General features: G+C 37.7%; 1 protein-coding gene across 1 annotated transcript in view; it reads left to right on the plus strand.

Annotated features, from left to right (window-relative positions):
• FRMPD2 (FERM and PDZ domain containing 2) overlaps positions 1–14,218 on the plus strand; it is a gene marked incomplete at both ends in the record, with an annotated part of 57,755 nt that extends 43,537 nt beyond the window's left edge. Inside the window, 10 exons of the mRNA XM_080347505.1 lie at positions 686–854; positions 2,566–2,642; positions 4,722–4,807; positions 5,709–5,824; positions 7,891–8,039; positions 9,741–9,831; positions 10,927–11,261; positions 12,764–12,979; positions 13,264–13,326; positions 14,147–14,218. Coding sequence (XP_080203631.1) covers positions 686–854; positions 2,566–2,642; positions 4,722–4,807; positions 5,709–5,824; positions 7,891–8,039; positions 9,741–9,831; positions 10,927–11,261; positions 12,764–12,979; positions 13,264–13,326; positions 14,147–14,218 — 1,374 coding nt within the window. The remainder of the gene's footprint in view (positions 1–685; positions 855–2,565; positions 2,643–4,721; positions 4,808–5,708; positions 5,825–7,890; positions 8,040–9,740; positions 9,832–10,926; positions 11,262–12,763; positions 12,980–13,263; positions 13,327–14,146) is intronic.
• Between the last annotated feature and the right edge of the window lie 5,714 nt (positions 14,219–19,932).

Raw genomic sequence — 19,932 nt, forward strand, 5'->3', positions numbered from 1 at the left:
AGAGCTCATCTCCCTGTGGGACTAGATCTCTCTACAGCTGGAAGGTGGCAATCTGGCACTCCAGCAGAGAAGCAGACCCAGTGTAGCAGGGCAAGCAGCAAAGTGCAACTCCTCCACTGTGCTCAGTGAGGATTACATGTGAAAAATCAGGGAAACAAGAGCTGACTGACCAGCCATGCATAAAACAGCTAACCAGGAGGACACTGGCAGGAACTTATCAGTGCCATTTAGGTATTATCAAGACAAGCAAAACCCACCGGAATTAGAGCTTTTGAATCTTAATTTAAAAATCTTATTAGTTTAACCACATTTTAATAAAATATTCTTTTTCTTCATCGCCCCTCCCACCCCCCCCCAATTACTTGTCTTCCTCCTTCAGGAATTTCAATATTTTTGTTTGTTTTTCTATTTTTCATTTACTTCCATCTTCCATCTGAAGAGTGAGGGAAACAGTGCACTGTTAATGTCTCAGAAGAGATATAGACTATACTTTTGTGGTGGACTGCTGGCAGTCATGGTATAAAGAATTAGAGAGAAGATGATCAAATAAGTTACTAAAATTTGAGAGGATAAGGACAACTGAAGTGCAAACACATTATATAAAGATTGCTCAGTGCTGGGATATGTGCTTAAATGAAGCTTTCTGTTACAGGAGTCTTGAAGCATTTATCATTGTATTTTTCAGGTGAATGAGACTTTTGTGTCTGGTTTGCCACGCCAAACAGTTATAGATCTGCTGCGCAAGGCTCGAGGCACTGTTCAACTCACTGTCTGCCGAAGTATGGCTTTGCATTGGACTTATTCAGGCAAACAGAGCAACAGTATACCTTCTCCAAACACAAAAGCAGAGCCTGGTAAGCAGCCACATCCACTCAGTACGTGATAAAAGTGGGGTTACGTGTTGCTTGTATTCCAATTTCCCATTAGCAGAACAACTCAATATTACTAACTTCACAGTTACTCCTGATTCATAGCTGTAGATACAAACACATTTTTCACCATGATCTGCAGCTCCAGCTGATCTACTCAAGACATAGGACCACAGGGAAGGAATGCCCAAGCATGATTTTTAAGTCTAGAAGTAGTGGAAGCATAGCCCATTACTGACCCAGCTGCTAAAATACATTTCCAAAAAATTTCACATTCCAGCACTCCTACCTTATCTCTTGGAAGCACTACACCTCCTGTTCTGCCTAGCAGACACTCCTTTCCTGCAATTGTTCATGTTCAAACCCAGAAACCTCTGCTCCCTGGTTATTGCTAATTTGAGAGCACACCCACCTGCATCAGCAATACTTAGAAAGCTGACTAGGTCTAATGGAAGAAACCTGTGTTGAAGGCTCTGCTCTACTGAATACTCAAAGTTTAAATACTAATTAAAGCTGGCAGTGGAAGTAAGGGGATACTGTTACCAGGAGATTATGGGTTTATATTTCTCAACTTTCTGTTTCTTTGAACAATTAAATGTTTCCTATAATGTGTACAAACTTGAAGGGCAAGAATACAGAAGTCTTTCTTAATATACCTTCCAGTATGCTGGTTACAAATTGAAGGCTTTGTTTCAAATCTTCTCAGGCAAGAAACCACCACCATTGCTCTTTGTTTTGTTCCCCCCTGACTAGGGAGAGATGCAGAGCTGACTGTAGGTTTTGGACATATTTTAAGGTAAACATTTATGCATCTAGTCAGCTTTACTGACGCAAACTTACCTGCATAGGTATTTTAGACAATTCTGCTGTTAGGCAGCAGCTGCCTCTAGGGTTCAAGTATCTCAATTTTTTTCAGTATCTATTAGACTGAAGCTAATCCTCTTGAACTCCTAGTCTGTGTCATAAAGACTAGACACTCCACTTACTGGAAGATAACCAGTGTGCTTCAAGAGCAAAGTTTTTCCATAAAGATGAGGAAACTATGCTCAGCACTGGCCTGGAAGTGGGCTATTCACTGTCTCATCTCTAATTTCAGGGTTTAATGACACAAAAAAAAATGGAAGGGTGGCCAGTTATAAAAAGGTTGATTGAAGCTCCTGCCCTATTAAGGGTTATGGAAATATTCCAATTCACTTCACCAGCTCTGCAAAGTTAAGGAAATAACTGTGGGGATGTTTATTTGCATCTCACATGATGTTGGTGAATTACACAGTTGCTGGAAAGTTTAAACTGTTTTCCTGGACCAGGAAAACCCAATGGTATTATAGAAGAACTGTCATCAAAGTTAACCTATGTTATTTGTTCCTTAGCACTGCAAAGGAATAAGCTGGGTTAGGGAAGGCAGACTTCAAGTCTGTTTGAAGTTTTTTATATCTGCTATTGATACAGAAGTCTACTTAAGTGTATCTTCTGTGAACCTAAATTATGCAGGTTTCTTGAGTGGTGATATATAGCATTGGTGCTGTACCAGTCCTCAGAGCATCCATGAAAGGGACATTCCATGCCAGTTTCTGGCACTGTCTCTCAGTGCCTCTTCCAAGATGAAAGTCCTCTGAAGTGGATGGTGTAGAAAATATGGATCTGTATTTTCATGCTTTGTAGGCATGTTACTTTGATTTTGTTTTCTGGTGTTCAGACTTTGCTGAGGAAAGCCTCCAAGCACAGGCTGGATTCACTTCCAAGGAAGAAGAATCCAACCAGATGTACCACAAGGTAAAATCTGAATCGGGCTTCTAGAAGTTATCAGGCAATGTACTTGTATGTTTGTTTACAAAATGAGTTTGCTGCAATGCGGGCAAGAACCACACCTTAATGGAAAAATAACTGTGAGGAAAGTGTGCTGCAATGACTGGAACTGCTAACATTTGAATGAGTCAGGGGATTCCACTGAGATAAGAGAATATGATTAGTATAATATATATGCTAAAAGGGCAGGGGAAAGGGACATTACATGTGCAAATCTAGTTCTGGTGCTTTATAATATTGGAGTGGAATGGTTTATTAATTTACCATTCTTTCAGTATTTTAAAACAATATACTTTAAAAGATTTCTATTCAACTGTCTGCCATTAATATTCATAACTTCAAGGCACCCAAAATTCTTCAAACATGGCTGTGTTTTTGAATCTTGGTGAGTCCTGCAAGATATTCCACATCAAATTTTACAGCATCTATTATTTCTAAGGTTACAACTGTAAAGACTCTCCTCAGAAAATGTTAGAAATATAGGTCTTCTTATCCTCCAGAACAAATAATAAAAAAAAACAAACCCTGCTTCAACCAATATAATCAAACTAAAAAAAAGATAAAATGGAAAAAATCCTTGACATGAATAAGCTGAGAAAACCTTGAAGAGGAATTTGAGTCAGTTTTAAGTACACTGTTAAAATGGGTGTTGAAAAGAAACTGTTAAGAGATTGGTGAAATATAAAATCAAAACAAGGTCATGTCCATGATCTGACAAAGAAGTAAACCCAAGAAATAATATCTATGAGAAGTAGGAGATAGTACTAATGTTATAGGTTCCTTATTAGATCCCTGAGTTATCAAGGTAATAAGGTATAAATTTCATTTCGGGCAGGTGGTTAAGTCTATCTAGTTCAGCACAGCATATGCCTAACTTTAAGCACATGCTAAAAATTTTGCTGAATGGGTTCCGTTAACTCTCTCTTCTTCATTATTTCCAGCTTGCCTTTAGCTTTCTCCTATAAATAGAAGCTATTGATGCTGTAATTTATGGAGCACAGCTGCCATCTACTCCAAAGATGTAGACTTTGAAAATGACAAGCTACTGGAAAAAAAAAAAAAAAAAAAAAAAAAAAAAAAAGAAGCACAAAAAAGCAGTAGAAAGCACCTTTCCTTGGTAAATAGAAAACAAAAATCCATATAGCATTCTCCAGTAACTGTAGGCAGTATGTGCAGAAACTGAGTAAATAAATTCATGGTTAGACAGGCAGCCGTGAATTCCCCTATTGGAACAGGGAAATACACCATGGAAGTAAGAAAATAAGGCATAAGTGGCAACTACCATTAACACCCTGTGGGACATTCAGTAGTTTTTACTGTGTAACATGCCAAGGTGTTTTCTGAGTGCATCTGGAATATTAAGCAGGGAAAGAGAAGAAACACCACTCCGAAGTAAAATTTAAGTAATTATCTATCAAGGGTTTCAACTGAGAAGAAGACTCTTCCACATACTAATGACAAATGTTCTGCATCATAATTTAAATGCAGAACCCAGTCGTCATTCTCTAACACATTAAACAGCCACCAATACTACTGGTTCTACTGCATATGGAGGATGATCAAGAGTCTGCCTTCTCTGTTAGTTGAGTGCTTCCTCAGTAATGCACCTGCACCCTGACTCTAACAGTTGGCATCATTGTGTCTGATAAAACCAACAATTCCATCTCAGACACCAGTGCTTTCTGCTGCCAAGATTCTGGAGTGGAAGAGTGACTCATGGTTCCTGTGATTACCTTTTCTTTGAGATTAGAGATCATATATTAATAACTAAAGTGAACTTTGTCAAAGGTAGAGATGTTTGAAGGCCGTATTGTTATGAAACTCAGAGATACAGCTGATGTGGCTTTTTGGTCCTAGTAGATACTGCAGCACTGAATCCAAGTTACATACTTTCTTCTGAAAATGGAAACTTTTCTATTTGCCCTCTCCTTCTTGAGTGAAGGACAGCTCTTTTTTCAGATAAAGAATGTTGATGAAAGGATCTATCTTCTTGATGTTTCTGTGTACTGATTTTTCACAGCTCTTTCTCTTTTTTTAAACTTGCAGGATCCAGAAATTACACCCCATTACCCTCTGCAAGGTCAGCTGGCTGGACAAGACTATAAGGATATCATCAGTAACATTTCAGACAGGTAAGTCTTTCAAGTACAAATGCAAATTAAATAATATGGGTAATTTATTCCTCTATTTCCAGAGCTGTTCTAGTATGGCATGCAAATGTACTCATGTGTCCCATATAACAGAAATACAGTTGTATTTGAATGCAGCTCCATCTGCAGTAAGAGCTGTTGAGCAGCGTTGGTGTGGGCAGGGTCCCCGTGGGTTTTATTATGCTAAGAATTCCAAGCAAGTCTTGCAGCCCGGGATGGACCCTATGCTACTATGGCTGCTCCTTATTATTTTATTCTTCCTCTTAAGTGTACCTTTTACTATTTCTAACACTATGTATTATGATTATATATAAGATAGGATAATGTTAGACTGATATGCTTAAGTCTACTAACATAGTTAAATGATACAGGAGTACAGGAGTTAGCCAGTAGAGAAATATTTGAACCAGTAATGTGTTCTGGATTGCAGGCATATCTTCTACCTCAAACAAATTTAAGTGCTTTAAAATTTTCTAAATACTTAGCTAAATAGGTTTTGCTTGTTACCATTCCTATGATTTCTTAACAACTGAGAAATGACATACATGAAAAATTATCTATAACTGCAATAAACCTCACTTTCAATAATTTTTGGGCAGCTTTTTATACAAAGTATCTTCCTATTTATTTGAAAAAAAATAAAATACCATATTCCAATTATAGTGTTTTTTACTGGCTATATTTGCAAATACTACTCCTGAAAAAAATGCTACTATTAGTCCTTGAACTTATATTCTTCAGAGTTCAAAATAATTCTTGAAAATACTTGTTCAAGAAAGTTGTAAGTGACCAAAACTAGATTAAAACAAAAACCTTTGTATGGTTCAGATTATTAAAGCTTCTGCTGTTTGCATAAGACCATTCAACTAATGCTGTTTTGCAGGTCACAGAAATATGTGGAATGTGAAGGTGGTGGAAGAGAGAGTCAGCAGTCTGAGTCAGACAGCTGGAACAATGAAGATGATGATACGTCCCGCAGGGTTTCTGTTCTACCTAGAAGTAACCATGCAAAAACTTCTCTTGTTTCTTTAACATTATAGGACCACTCCTCTGTATATGTACAGAGAAACAACACTAATCCCTTGTATACAAGCTCAGAATTTACTCTTTGTGTCTCAAAGACCAGGGCACTCAGGACACAATTTTTACCATTGATACATATGAAGGCCATCAAATCTTTGCAACATCCACAAGAAGAAGGCCTACACTGGGGTCTCTCCATCTCTTTCAGAGAACTGCTGTTGGACAGTGCAAAGAAATGACACATTGGCTCAGTGAAATTCTTAGTTTGTCCAAAAATTAATAAAATAAATGCAGATGGATTCTCTTATGAGAGATACAGTAAACAGATGGGATGTAGTAGAAGTCCTTTTTCACATATGAAAGACAATGAAAAGGAAGGCTTTGAGAATTAATGTAACAAATTCCAGGAACATACTACAAAATGTGCTTGTTACCAGTGGATGCAAGAAGGTTTTTAAATCATTCTCCTCTCTCCCTTGCTGTTCCCATACAACTCATCAAAAAAGTAAATGAAGTGTTTACACAAAAATGTAGAGTGAAGGGTCAAATTCTATCTTAAGATTTTTTTCCCAGAATCGCTGAATTTCACTTCATATAATAACTCCATTAAAACCTCTAGAATTGATGTGCTTAACCACATACTGAAGCATATTCAGTCCTCAGGTGCTAAAGCCCATCTGATATCAGAAGATAGCTTACAGAGAGAACCTGCCTAGTTGTTCCTGTAGGAAACTAAGCTGCTTCTGCCACAAACAAGAATAATTTGTGAAAGGGATCATATTGAGGATGCTGCAGTATCCTGCAGATTCTCTGCAATACGGGTCTCTCCCAGCTTCTTCTTAACCTGTGGTAGTGGATGTCTCATCCAAAGTAAACCACAATTATCTCCCTCACACAACCAAGCTGTGCTGGCTAGCAAACAGAAAATTGTAACCATTTTATTCTCCATGACCTGTTAAGAGTTCGGGTTTTTTATTCCACTTTATCTGGAAGAAGAGGTTTGTGGGAAATAGCACTCTGTCTGGAGGGAGAATCTGTCCTCACTGGCAGTCTCAACTGGTTAATAGAAACACCCTTGAATCTGTGAACAGAAAGCGTCTTAGAAACTCAGGTAAAGCAGGTGCAAGTTGTAGCCCAGACAAGAGCATAACAAGCATAACACTTGTTGCAGAGATTAGTTAAGAGTAGCAATGACGTCTTACAAGAGGAAAACAGAGCATTGTTCCTTGTCTTCAGCACACAACAAACCTGTGGAACAGATCATCAGGTTTTCCTTGAGAGAGCTGGCATGTTACTCTTTGCTAACAGTACCTCGTGAATAAAAGGACAAATTCCATAATTCCTCTGCCTCAAACCACTGTTTTTTACTGCTTTTATCTACATGGCAAGCGAATTGCTCCAGTAGAATAGTGATATTTCTGGAGACATAAATATTCATCCTTATTCTTAAAGTCAAGTTTTGGATGAGAACTTATACTTCAGGATGAGAAAATTAGTAAAACTGAATCCTGATTTTGGTGCAGCAAAGATACTTCACATATAGTTCTTGAACAGGAGTGTGAGAGAAGCTGAAAACAACTGAAAATATTTTCTTACTTCAGGAAGGAAGAATTTGCAGTGAGTATTCCTAGCAGTGGAGTGTGACAATACTAATTTTCAGGAAAGTGTTGGAAACATTAAGATGATTCCATGAAAATGTGGCCAGTCTCCTCTACCAATATAAACTGGCACTGAAGTTTATATTTCTGCAAGGACTGTTTATCTAGAACAAACTGTATTTAGAAGCTATATGAGGCAATAAGCTGCAATAGTTGGCTCTACTTCCAAATTACATGAAATGTGGTGCTGGTTGTATCCATGGTGCTCACTTGTTCTTTCTGCTGTGAACATAAGTAAGCCAAAAATATTTTTTCATATTTTACTTCCACAGTATAAGCCCCAAAATGCACTTAAGTGCTGCAACCCACTAGTTTTTAAAGCCAAGACTTCGTGCTATGACCAACAATCATTTAAAACTCCTTCATTTTTCTGTTAATATATAGGCAGAACCTTTGCTTCTGGAGATGAACTGACCCAGTTAATTAACTTCAAACCATCACTGACTGGAGTAGGTCCAAGGACTGGCATCACAGGTCTTATTCGAGACCTTCAGTTGCGGATTGAGAATCAAGAGGTGTTAAAGGAGTTCATGGTAAAGTGTGATTCCTTTTTAAGATCTAAGTGTTTAGCAGAGCTAAGAAAGTGACTTTGAGCAGCCTTGAGCATACTGTATGAGAGACCAACTTGTATGTCTTTACTGACTCCACATTCTTGGAGAATTATTCCAGCTAGAACGGGGCTCCTACTCTGCTGTTTGGGTGATGCTACAGTATTTGGATCTCTCTCTTTCCCTGCAGGTCAGGCTCACAATATTCCCTGTGCATAGATATTGTCCACATGGAATGAAAAGCAAATAATGCACAAAAGTAGAGTATGAATCACTTTTTCCTAGATGGACTTCCTCCTATTATCCCCTCAGCTCTGCTGAACATCTGCCTAGAAACTATTCTAGGGGCTTCATTAAAGCAAGAAATCCATGCTGCTAGGGATTCACTAGTGCTGAAACAGTTGATGAAAAGAAAATGTTTCACACAATGTTCCAGTGATCCAGGGAAGTCATTGCCACAAAATGCTATTAAAGTCAGGAACTTTGTGAAATTAAAAAGAAAAAGTAACAGACTTCCATAGATAATGAAAACACATAATTACATTTGATGGTGTGTAAGTAATGAAAAAGTGTAAAATTAGGAAAGCATATAAAATTTCTTGTTCCAGGATATAAATAGTTATCAGCAAATCCTCAAAGAAAAAAATTCATAACTCTTGAACATAGTACTAGAGTTTTCTTTAAAGGATGTCCTACTCATCACCAGAGAAACAGATTGCTACCACTTTTCCGTACTAATCACAATATTATCAATTTATTTCACTTTCCTTTATATCTCTGGCTTACTGAGTACAAAATCCCACAGGCTCACGTGTATAGGATTTGCTGACTTTCCCTCAAGGCTCAAGGGCATGTATTAATTTCCGTTCATTCCATTCCGTTACTGACATAGGCATAGCATACTATGAGCTGAGTCATGCATCTGCACAGAAAACACAAAGATCTAATAGGGAAAGCACTGTTTACCAAAGCAAATGGGTATTTTATCTGAGTAAAAACTGTATGAACTGATGATGATGTTAAAAAACTGTCACATGTATGTCAGTCCATATACACTGCGCAGTGGCACAATGTGATGGCTGAGCATTGTGCAATGCAGACCAAAGAGGCAAAAGAATAAAGAAAAGTGAAGGCAACTCAAAGCTGTAAATGAAATGAACTTGCACATTCCTGCTTCCAGCTACATTGTGTTCTGCTCCCCTAAATCTGCTATGAAATACTTAATGACTCTATGGTTTGCACTCAACAAAATTGATGCTGTTACCTTTATCCATCACTTTCTCTGTCACTGAAAAGTATTCATTGATATTCACTACCTGTTAATGGTGCAACAGGTGGTGCTTCAGTCAGTATGTTATCAATTATGAATGCTGACATTTGGCCAAGACACTATTCCAAACATCTGTTTTACAGAAATATACAGCAGGGATTTGTAATGAAAGGGGTTGGGGATGTGGGTTGGAAATCTCACTTGAAAACTCCAGAAATTTTGTGCAGGCTGGAGAAAATACAAAGCAATTTAAATTCCTTGCCTAGAAGTTTAGAGAATGATGCATTGATTGTCTTCTGTAAGAAGCCTATTTGTGAGTCTCGGGTCACATATAGCAGTAAAGTTTTCTCACACTCTGTAAAGGTTGTCTGTAAAGGCTATGAACGACATGGATTGACTATTTCTCTTTGATCTAGGCTTTAGAACATGTGAAACCAATAGATGACTGCAGAACTGGCAAAGCACCAGAAAACCAGAATAAAAATAGATACCAAGATATTATTCCATGTAAGTATGCGCACTAATGAGAACATACATTCATTGAACAAAGACATCAGAAAACAGAAAAACAGCTATAGCACTGGGATGTAGGAGGTGCAAACCCCACCACATACTTAGTCACAAAGAGCTCCACTAATAATGAAATGTGTTGAGATTTTTCAAAAAGAGGTAGAGTTCATGTAAGGATGTCTGCATTGCAAAATGTGTGATTTTCTGAAGTATCATCTTCCACGAGGCATGATTTGGTCTGGTAATGGGTCAGCTGTCTTGGTGTTTCCTTCCCTCTTTCTCAGAGATATTGATCTACATTTCTGTGGGCAAGTGTAACTTGAACTATAATAGCAGTTGTTTAAATCTGATTAAATGTACAACTACATCTATTGCTTATGACACAGTGGAATTCTGAAAAGTAGAGTGGAAATCATGGAGTTATGTAGCTCTTAGAAAGATTCTTTCAGAAGTATATGAAAGTATAATATCCAACCAGAGCTTTCAGCTGCTCATCTCTTATATGAGTCACAAACAAGTTTCATCACTGAAGTAATTTTAGAAGGAAGATTTGAGTGCAAGAGCTGTATGACTGCTGTTATCAAGGATTTCAGAAAAATATTGCACTGCCCAATGATTCCCCAAGAGGTATCACAACAGAGGGAGAACACTTTCTGGACCCTTGATGTCTTTCTAAACTGCAGCAGCAGGACAACACATGCGAAATTTGTAGCATAGTTACCTGTCTATATTAGTGATACAGTATACATTCTCAGAAATTCCCCGGTTTATAGCACAAATATCCAGTGACAATGTTCCCATGCCATACCTTAAAAGTAGTGCTGGATACACTATTTTGAATCACTGCCAAACAATTTTATGGTAATTATAAGGCTCATGGAGTATAACACAAATACCTTAAGAGAAATAAAGCTACAGAGAACCATACAATTTATCAGTTGGAATTCCTTTTAGTAGTTATTAATATTAGTGTTACTAGTCAAATGCATTCCAACATTCAGAGGCTGAGCTTCCCCGTCTCCTGAGTGTTAGCGATCGTAGAACTCTGCTTCAGATCTACAGCTGAAATAGCAACTTTCTGTTTCTGTACAGATGATAAGACACGAGTTCCTCTGGGAGAAAAGAATGGCTACATTAATGCAAGTTACATTAGAATGAAAGTTGGAGAAGAGGAACATTTTTACATTATAACCCAAGGGCCTCTGCCATCCACTATGGCTGACTTTTGGCAAATGGTCTGGGAGAGTGAATCAGATGTGATTGCCATGATGACAAAAGAAGTGGAGCTAGGGCAAGTCAGATGTCATCAATACTGGCCTGAAGCTCCTCATGGCTCTACAGAACTGGCTAATTTCCATTTAAGGCTAGACAGTTACCAGATTCTGGATTACTTCATAGTTAGAACAATAGTAATGACCAACAAGCAGGTAAGTATATTTAATACTTTCATATATTATGAAATTGATAAGATATTTTTCATGAATAAATACTAGCGTTACATTTGCTTCCTCCGTAGCATTTGCTCACTATTTTTTAGGAATGTAAAAACTTGAATAACAGGCATGAAATTAGGGTTAGTGAAGTGCTGCTTCTTTGCTCATTGCACAAGATGTGGATCCAACATTACCTACATTTGGACAAGAATGTCCAAAAATTAGTCCTTCAATGGTCACAGAACTAGTGTGTTCAGTGTTTTGCAGAATTGCTTACTGTTCTTATCAAATAAAATCAGTAAGGGTGGACAGAGTGAGTTCATATTTTGTAATGGTGACTGGAAGAAAAGAGGGGAAGAAATTAGTTTTCATCCTAGAATTTAGAACAAATGACACTTCTTTCGTTCACAAAAAGGTATGAATATACACGACACTGCAAATATAGCAGCAAATTTTTATAAACCTAACAAATATAAAATCCGAGTATAAGAAAATGGAAACTGTAACAACTGTAAGCCCATCAGTCTTACCTCATTATTATGTAAAGCTTTGCAAAAATTTCTGTAGGACCTATTAGTTAATGGAATAATTAAAATATTTGTACTTGTGCCAGACTTTTTGTCTTTTTCCATCAAGAACACCGTTTCTCTATATGAAGAAAACACAATCCACCTTATGTCACTGTGTGTGGAACATAGTAAAGTATTTGATATGAGTCTTCCCAGAAGATTATTGAGATGGGAAGATGGGCCATTATATGTGATTGTTTCAATGAACATGCTAAGTTTGCTGCGTTTGTCTTGGACCAATATCAAATTATGATAGAAAATCACAGGTTTACTTCAGCAGAAATCCAGACATGCATTCAAATGCTTCTGATGGTAAAAATCCAGGTAGTCTTTTGCATTCAGCTTAATGCAGTTTGGCAAACTGGTAACATGAATTGCTGTCCCAGGACCATTCAGTTAAAAATACTGTTTATCTACATTATGTTTATTCTTTTAAGCGTTTTTTTAGTTGATTTGGTTTGTATGGTAGGGTATCTAATCACAAATTATTCTTCTATATCTGATACCCAGAATACCATTTATGATCTTACTATTGTGGGCTATCATATTACTATTCTTCCATTACTATGGCTTATTTCAGTTACAAAAAAAATTCTAGTAAACAGTAATGGAATGTTCTAATTTAACAAATGACTTTGTTTTTTCCTTTCTAATCAACAAAGAAGGTAACTACATCCTTTTGGGGCAATAGAGTAACTTCAGTGTCTCATGAAAATTATATGAAGTAAATTTCATACTCCTATGTCTTCTGAGTGCATCTGACAAACTAAAATAAACCTTAATAGGGTCAAGTACAAAAAGCTGAAGAACATAGGATAGACAAAAAACTGACTAAGAATGAGACTGAAGGAAAATTTATCAGTGGAATTCCTTGAAAATCTGTCTCAGGACTGATCATTTTTAACATTTCTTGTCTTTCACTTCCAGACAGAAGAGAAGCGCATTATAAGTCATTTGCAGTTTTCCACTTGGCCAGACCACAATACTCCCAAACTAGCTGAGCAGCTTGTAAAATTTATTTGCTACATGAGGAAAGCTCACAGGACAGGACCTATTGTTGCTCACTGTGGCACTGGCATTGGAAGAAGTGGAGTTTTGCTGTGTGTTGAAATTCTGCTCAGCTATATAGAAAAAGATCTACATGTAAGTGTCAAATAGATAATCATTAAGTATTACAAATTGGTATGGATGTCATCAACTTGTGGGGGTTTCTTAGACCAGAGTAATTCCTGACAGAATTGATCCTAAAAAAATTGAATAAACCCAGCTTTTGTTGTTTTATAGAACAAACACAATAACTACAAAGATAATAACTACAAATATACTGTTTGTATAAGGGCTGAGACACAGCTTCTCCATCTAAAAGTGCTTAAATCTTTCTTTATAACTTGCATGTCAACAAAATAAAAATTGTTCTCTTCTGATAGTTCAACATCAAGCAGATAGTGAGAGATTTGAGAGATCAGCGTTTTGGCATGATTCAAACTAAGGTAAGTCCTCAATAATCAACGAGATTAAGATTTTTAAAAGCGTCAATTAGTGGTACATAACCATATGCTTAATTAAAGCATATTTTTAGCCCTCTCATTTAAGGAAAATAACAGCCTTCCAGGTAAGTGATGTCTAGATTTAAATATGAAAGGTCTGTCCCTTACTAAGTGAAATAAAAGCAAAGTACTGATATAGTACAGATAGAAGCTCTGCTCCCTGACTTCCCCCTGCCCCCCCCACCCCAGCCCTTTCTTTTTAGAGCAAAAACAAAAGCAGGGATCAACAACAAAACTGGTGAGATACCATAAATTCTACCTTGCAAAATTGCAGCCTTCAGTTGAATTCTTGCTATTGCTGAGTTATTGTCACCTCAGTAAACCATTCAACTGCTGAGTTAAACCTATCCCTGACAAGAGTTTTCACACAAGAAAAAACAAGATGGAGCTAAACCAACTTAGAGCAAATGGGTGGTAGGACTAAAAGGATAAGTTTTTCCTATAGGCAAGTATTTTAGCACATGCTTTGACATATTTTTATTCAGGATAATGATCAAGCATGTGACTAAAATTAAGTGAATAGATAACCTTCATTGACCTAATGAGACATGAGCACAAGCTTACAGATGCTGCATTGAATCAGAAAATGTTCCTGAACTTTTACAAGTGACAGAACAAAAAACCAAGGATTCTCTTAGATATCTAGATTTTTGTATCCATGTTACAAAGATGCTGATGTCACAAACAGCACTTCAGCCTCCTTCTTTGTGTACGATTTGTGTTGAATGTATCCAGGTATTCACAATGGTGTCTCTGCATATAGGATGAGTATTTGTTCTGTTATGAAGTTGTGTTGGAAGTCCTTCAGAACCTTCAAGCAATGTATTCCTACTGACTGCAATATGACTCTTCCCTGCTGTTCTTCCCATTGGACTGGAGGGACCACTCAGCAATTGCTTTAAAGAGATAACAACCCAGCACAGACAAGTGTTATACTACATGCTTTTTTAGATCACTTTCAAAACCTTGCTTAACATGTCCTGGGTAAATCATTTAAATCTTGGCTCACAGTTTGGAGAAACAGCCAACCAGCACTGCAACACTGCTGTTACAGTGCCAAGGACGATTTGAGTGTTCTGTGTAATAATGTATTAATCGCTGGGAAAATACTTTGGAACTGTGACAAGGAGATAGCAGCCTTTGGAATTAGTTTTACTTTCCAGAGGGCTACTATAAACATGCAAGATTCAGCTGGTGTTGGTGGAAAATTAGTTGTACCTTACATATAGTTGTGTACTATTGGCTTCTGGACTGAAAATCGGTATTTTCTACAGTAGTTATGCTTTTGTGCAGAAGGACTCAATTTGTTTACCTTTGGTTGCTTAAACAGTGTAGAACCATTTCCAGTCATCACTCCAGGCCAGTAGTTTATACCATCATCACTAGACATCTCAAATAAAGAAACTGACAGAAAAATAGGATGTCTTTAAACCCTTGTCTCTTCAAAGCAGGAAGAGTATTCTATTAACTGGATGGAATATTAATTTTTCCAAGCAGTATGAACAGGTGTAGATAGCATCAGTGTTTCATTGTGCATGCATGTAAAAAAGAATGCAATACTAAGCCAGATAAAATGACTGTGTGTGCACTGTTGCACACACATACACTTCGTCTCCCCCGATTGTTTCCAGTTATTAACTATCTTGTAATTCTTATCTAGGATCTGAGCCCATCAATGGGAAGTCCCACTGCTTTCAGTAGGGGCTGAATAAGATCTTTACATTAGAGTAAATAACTCTCTGTACAGTTTATTTCTCTTGTAAAAAGCGTTTCTGTTAGTGTGAGTTTGAATGGATTTGAGCAGAAATCTGCTGCTCAAGTTTGTATGATTTTACTTGTTTCCATAGTACTACTTCCAAGTCTTCTAGCTAGAAGGTGGTATATAGGGAAGTGAAGTTATTAGAAGTGCATTGGAATAGTAACTTTTACACATAGGAAATTAGAATAGCATTTATATAACTCAATTGTACATATTTAAACATGTCTTTGCTTTTAGGAAAGGAGAAAATGCTAAGCGACATTTGAATTAAGAACTGTGGTAGAAACAGGACAGAAAATAGTTGTGTATTTTCATTACAAATGAGAGGTTTATGGTTCAGAAAGAATGATGGATTATATACTAATTAAAAGTATGACTTTTAGAAAAAGACACTGTATTACAATTATAATGAAGGCCAAGGGCTATTTTTTTCTTTCTGCCCTCAGACAGTCTGCTGGAAGTCAGGAAAACACAGAAATTAAATTTATACTTCGAGCCAAATGATAATTTCAAGCATACTGATAGAGATCCAGAGTAATACTAAATTAGTGGAGTAACCTCGGATTTTTATTGGTAAAAAATATGAACAGAATTTAATATTTTGTTTTAAATTAATTGAATTTTAGTCTTCCCAGAAGCATTACTTTCCATGCACTCTGCATTACTGTCTTTGTGTTACATAGAAAGGACTATTTGCACAGTTTTGTCAAGTGTCATCAGCCAAATTTTCATTTGGTATTTGGCCTTTCGCTTTGATTTTAATTACTGCACATGTACTGCTATACGATGAATGCACTACACTGCACACAAATGCACAATTCACTTTTTGTACCACAACTTTAAAGTGATTTTCAGTGACAATATTCCTGTACTTTATGCAAAGGTGTTTTTTCTGTGGTTTAGAACAAGCATTCTGGATTTAGAAGACAATCTTCATGGCACTATTTCTTCCTCTGTATCTGTGCATCATCATTGCAGTTGTTCAACAGGAAGTGTTTGCTGTTTGACAATTTTTTTCCCATTTTACAGGGATATTAAAAGATTCCTGAAACATTGAACTGACTTTCGCTTCAACTTATTTTTATGAAAAAACAGCTGTGAAACTTAACTACTAACCATTAAGAGCTCTAGGGAAAATATTTTTTTAGTGATTAGGGCTTATATTTATATTTCCTGTAAAGGCAGATTTTGTGATGATGATACCTTTTATACATTCCCCTAAAACAAGTATTACTGACCTCTGAGACATTCTGCCATATCTCATGTTCTTATCTTTTAAGAATATAATAATTAAGTGCTTTTAAACAGATACTATGCTTATGATCCCCATAATGACATCCTCATTCATACTGAAATTTGTTTTGGATGAGACATACACTTTTACACAGATCTAGTCCTCTGAGGCTGCTAGCAGTGTGAGATAGAACTGTCCTTACAGATATTTCATAATCTGTTATATAAGAAACTTTCATCCACAGAAAATCTCAGAATTTCTCAAACCAACTTTAAGCTGAGCCAGATAGATGCCATTTGCCACATGCTGGTTGACAGGTCCTCCATCTGTCACAGTCCCAGAGCAATCCTACAGACCAAGTCTCTCAATCCACAGCCTGTAAACATTTTAAGAAAACTGCAGTTTGAGAGTTCTGAACATGTTTGAAGTTAAAGGCTGGTCACCTCAGTACTAGTACTGCTTGTGAGCTTCACTTCCGACAGTCAGCCTAGACAGCAGATGCATTTTGAGGAGGAAAGGACTGAACTGACAAACACAGTTTCTTCCTACAGTAGACACCATGTTTGGAAAAATGAGTTTGGAAACAATAATTCATCACCAGAAAGTGTTCAGCAGATGTGGCTGCTGTACATGTTCTCTTGGAGATGCTAAGGAAACATCTGTTCTCAGCTTCTCCTTTAAAGGTAGGACTCAGGTATTCAACTTGCAGCTCTGCTCCAGACTTCCTGAATAAGCCAAACCACTTAAACAGGATTCTCTGCATCTCACAGGTTTCTTCTTTTACACTGCACTACTGGAGTACACTCATATCCCTTATAGATGGGGCCACTGAGCTCAAAGTGTAGATAAATTGAGAACAGTTAGAAGACTGCTAAGAGGCATTTAAGTACAGCAGAATCTGGTTACATCCATCCAACATTCTTCCTGGTGGACTGTAGAAATGCTGAATGGAGTTGTTTCCTTGTGAGAAAATCCTATAATAGTTCAAATGACCAAAATGGGATAACCCTTCCACAGACTAAGTCTACACAGTGTGCTGCATCTGGACCAGATGCCTGTCTGATGCTGCGCTACTTGGAGTCTCCAGCACCTGAAGATTCTCCTGAGCATTCTCCTTTCCATGCTAAATAACCACAGGTCTCTCAGCTTCTCCTTATACAGCAGACATTCTAATTTGTTAATCATATCAGTGGCCTTACCAAGCCAACACTGATTCAGAGAGAGGACCAGATTCCATCCAGCAGCTGCATGTCTACTGGAATTAGGAGATACAGGTTTTTAGTGCCTACTATCATGAGAGGCTTGCTGGTTTAATACCACTTAGGCACTGATCAAGGCCTGAGAATCCAGTATGGGATTTTAAGAGAAGTTGCAAAGTCTGGAGTACCACTTGGATGTCAGTCTACAAGATCTGCCAGTGACCAGCTCTACTTTTTAACTAGTCTTAACTCTTTGATGTCTTCCTTTGTGTAACTGAGTTCCGTTCATAGCTGCATAGGAAGTAGGCAGCAGTTCAGAATTCATTGCCCCTTCTGCACAGCACCAGATACACATGCACGCCTGAGGGACAGTGAACTTTTTGAGATCCTGATCTGAATTTTACAGCTATTTGTCTTGCTCATTAAACCATTCAAAAGCAAAAACCAGCTAAAATGCCTGTGAGCAGTACACTCCCAACCAAGCGACAGATACAATGGGGACCATACAGTAGCTGTCCAGCATCCCAGCTCATTACACAGCATAACAATTAACTGAAGTTGCCTGTGCTCACTCCCCTCCTTGCATTTGCTCTCTTGAGAAATGACAATTTCTTCTCCTCCTTTCTTTTCAGCCCTCTTCTAAAGGAGCCCTAGTGATTTTAGGCTTTATTTTCCCAACCCACTGCTGCAAAAAAGTTTCTGTTTCCCTGACTACTTCCTTCATTATTAAAGTAGAGTTAGCCCAGGCAAAGCACCAGCTGCTTTACCTCTTGGCCCATTCAGTACACCTACCAATAGCTCCCAAAGCAGAAATGATATGCTGTGAGCTTAATGCCATCATCCCTGGATGAGTGACAAGGACACTATGGGAAATAATGAACATTAGAGAAATGTAGCTATAGCAACACTAGTATTCACAAAGCAAATCCCCACTATGAGTACAAGGAAACTGCTGTTATGTACATGTAGAAGTGGTGATAAAGTAGGAACTTGGGTACAGCATCAGGAGAGAGCATGCCTGGCCTGCTGTCTTGCCACAACCAGTAACATATACAAAAGCCCACTTATAGCAGACAGAAAATTAGCTCACACACTTTTGGAAATATTGCATGAAACAGTAGATCCAAAACTGCTTAGTCTTTGCAAGAAAATCCCAAAACTCACTCAGCTGGCTCCAGATTTTACTGCGACTTTAGCACCATGTCATAAAAGGAATCATCTCCTGATAACACTGTTGTGGTGATCAGGAGGCTGCCATTATTCCAGGGGCAGGAACTGAACCTTGGTGTCTCACTAAACTATCCTTACTCCATCTCACATCTATTTAATCAATTGAAACCAAGCAAAACTTGTAGTTGTGTATTCAACATGAACACAGACAGTGCTTTCTGACCTTTTTGAAATCCTAAGATGAAACAATTGAACGACTCTTGGGGAATTTCAACTATCAGTAGATAAAAGAAATAAAAAGTTAGTTTATTTAACTTAGAATAGCACTACACATATTCCCACAGAACTCCTGGGTTCCTATCTTCACCATGTCTATAATTTATTATAAGAGAACTCCCTTAATAGTATCGCACTTCATTTTCTTTGTCTACTGTTTTGCTGTCATAGAGGAGATGCATGAGTCACAGGTAATGCTTGTGAAGTGTTGAGGAAGTACTCAAGGAAAAGACAATAAAAAGCATAAAATATTCTTCATGCTTGCACTTTTCAGTTGCCACAAATTTCCCTCCATGACTGTGTGTGAGTTAGGGTACATGGAGCAAAAATATGTCTCTATTATTAGAAAATTTGTGCTGCTTCATTAAGGGTAACATTTCACATGACTATGATCTATTTCCATGGCATGTGCCTGTCCCCTGGAAAGAGCAGAATCCTGCTTAGGTTTCATTTGAGCAGTAAGTAGAACAAAGTGGTTATTTCACAGCTAGAAATTCTTTTGTATCACCTAACTTGAAACACTAGCATGGACGGAACATCATTCCTTCTGCTTAACAACAATTTTAGATGAAAAGATGTTAAAATCTTCCCATAGTCAGAATACATATAAAGCCTGGGATGCCAGCAGCAGTGTGATGACCACACCTCTCAGCTCAATACAAATGCTCAGCTCCTTCAGAGCAACATTGCTCTAGGCAAGAGCAGCTCCTTCCAGAGGACTCCATGCCAGGTCCTGCTGAGATTTTCAATCTCATGGAGACATCTCCACCTACTCGCCTTCTCATCAACATTCACTTAGATCCCTGGCTAAGAGTGTGAGTGGCTACTGGGTTATGTTCCTCTTCTAGACTGTTCAATTTTCCAGGGAGTCCTCCTGGGGACTTACATAACACTGGCTTGAGCAGTCAGGA

Source organism: Nesoenas mayeri (assembly GCF_963082525.1).
Source record: "Nesoenas mayeri genome assembly, chromosome: 7".
NCBI classification, from domain to species: Eukaryota; Metazoa; Chordata; class Aves; order Columbiformes; family Columbidae; genus Nesoenas; species Nesoenas mayeri.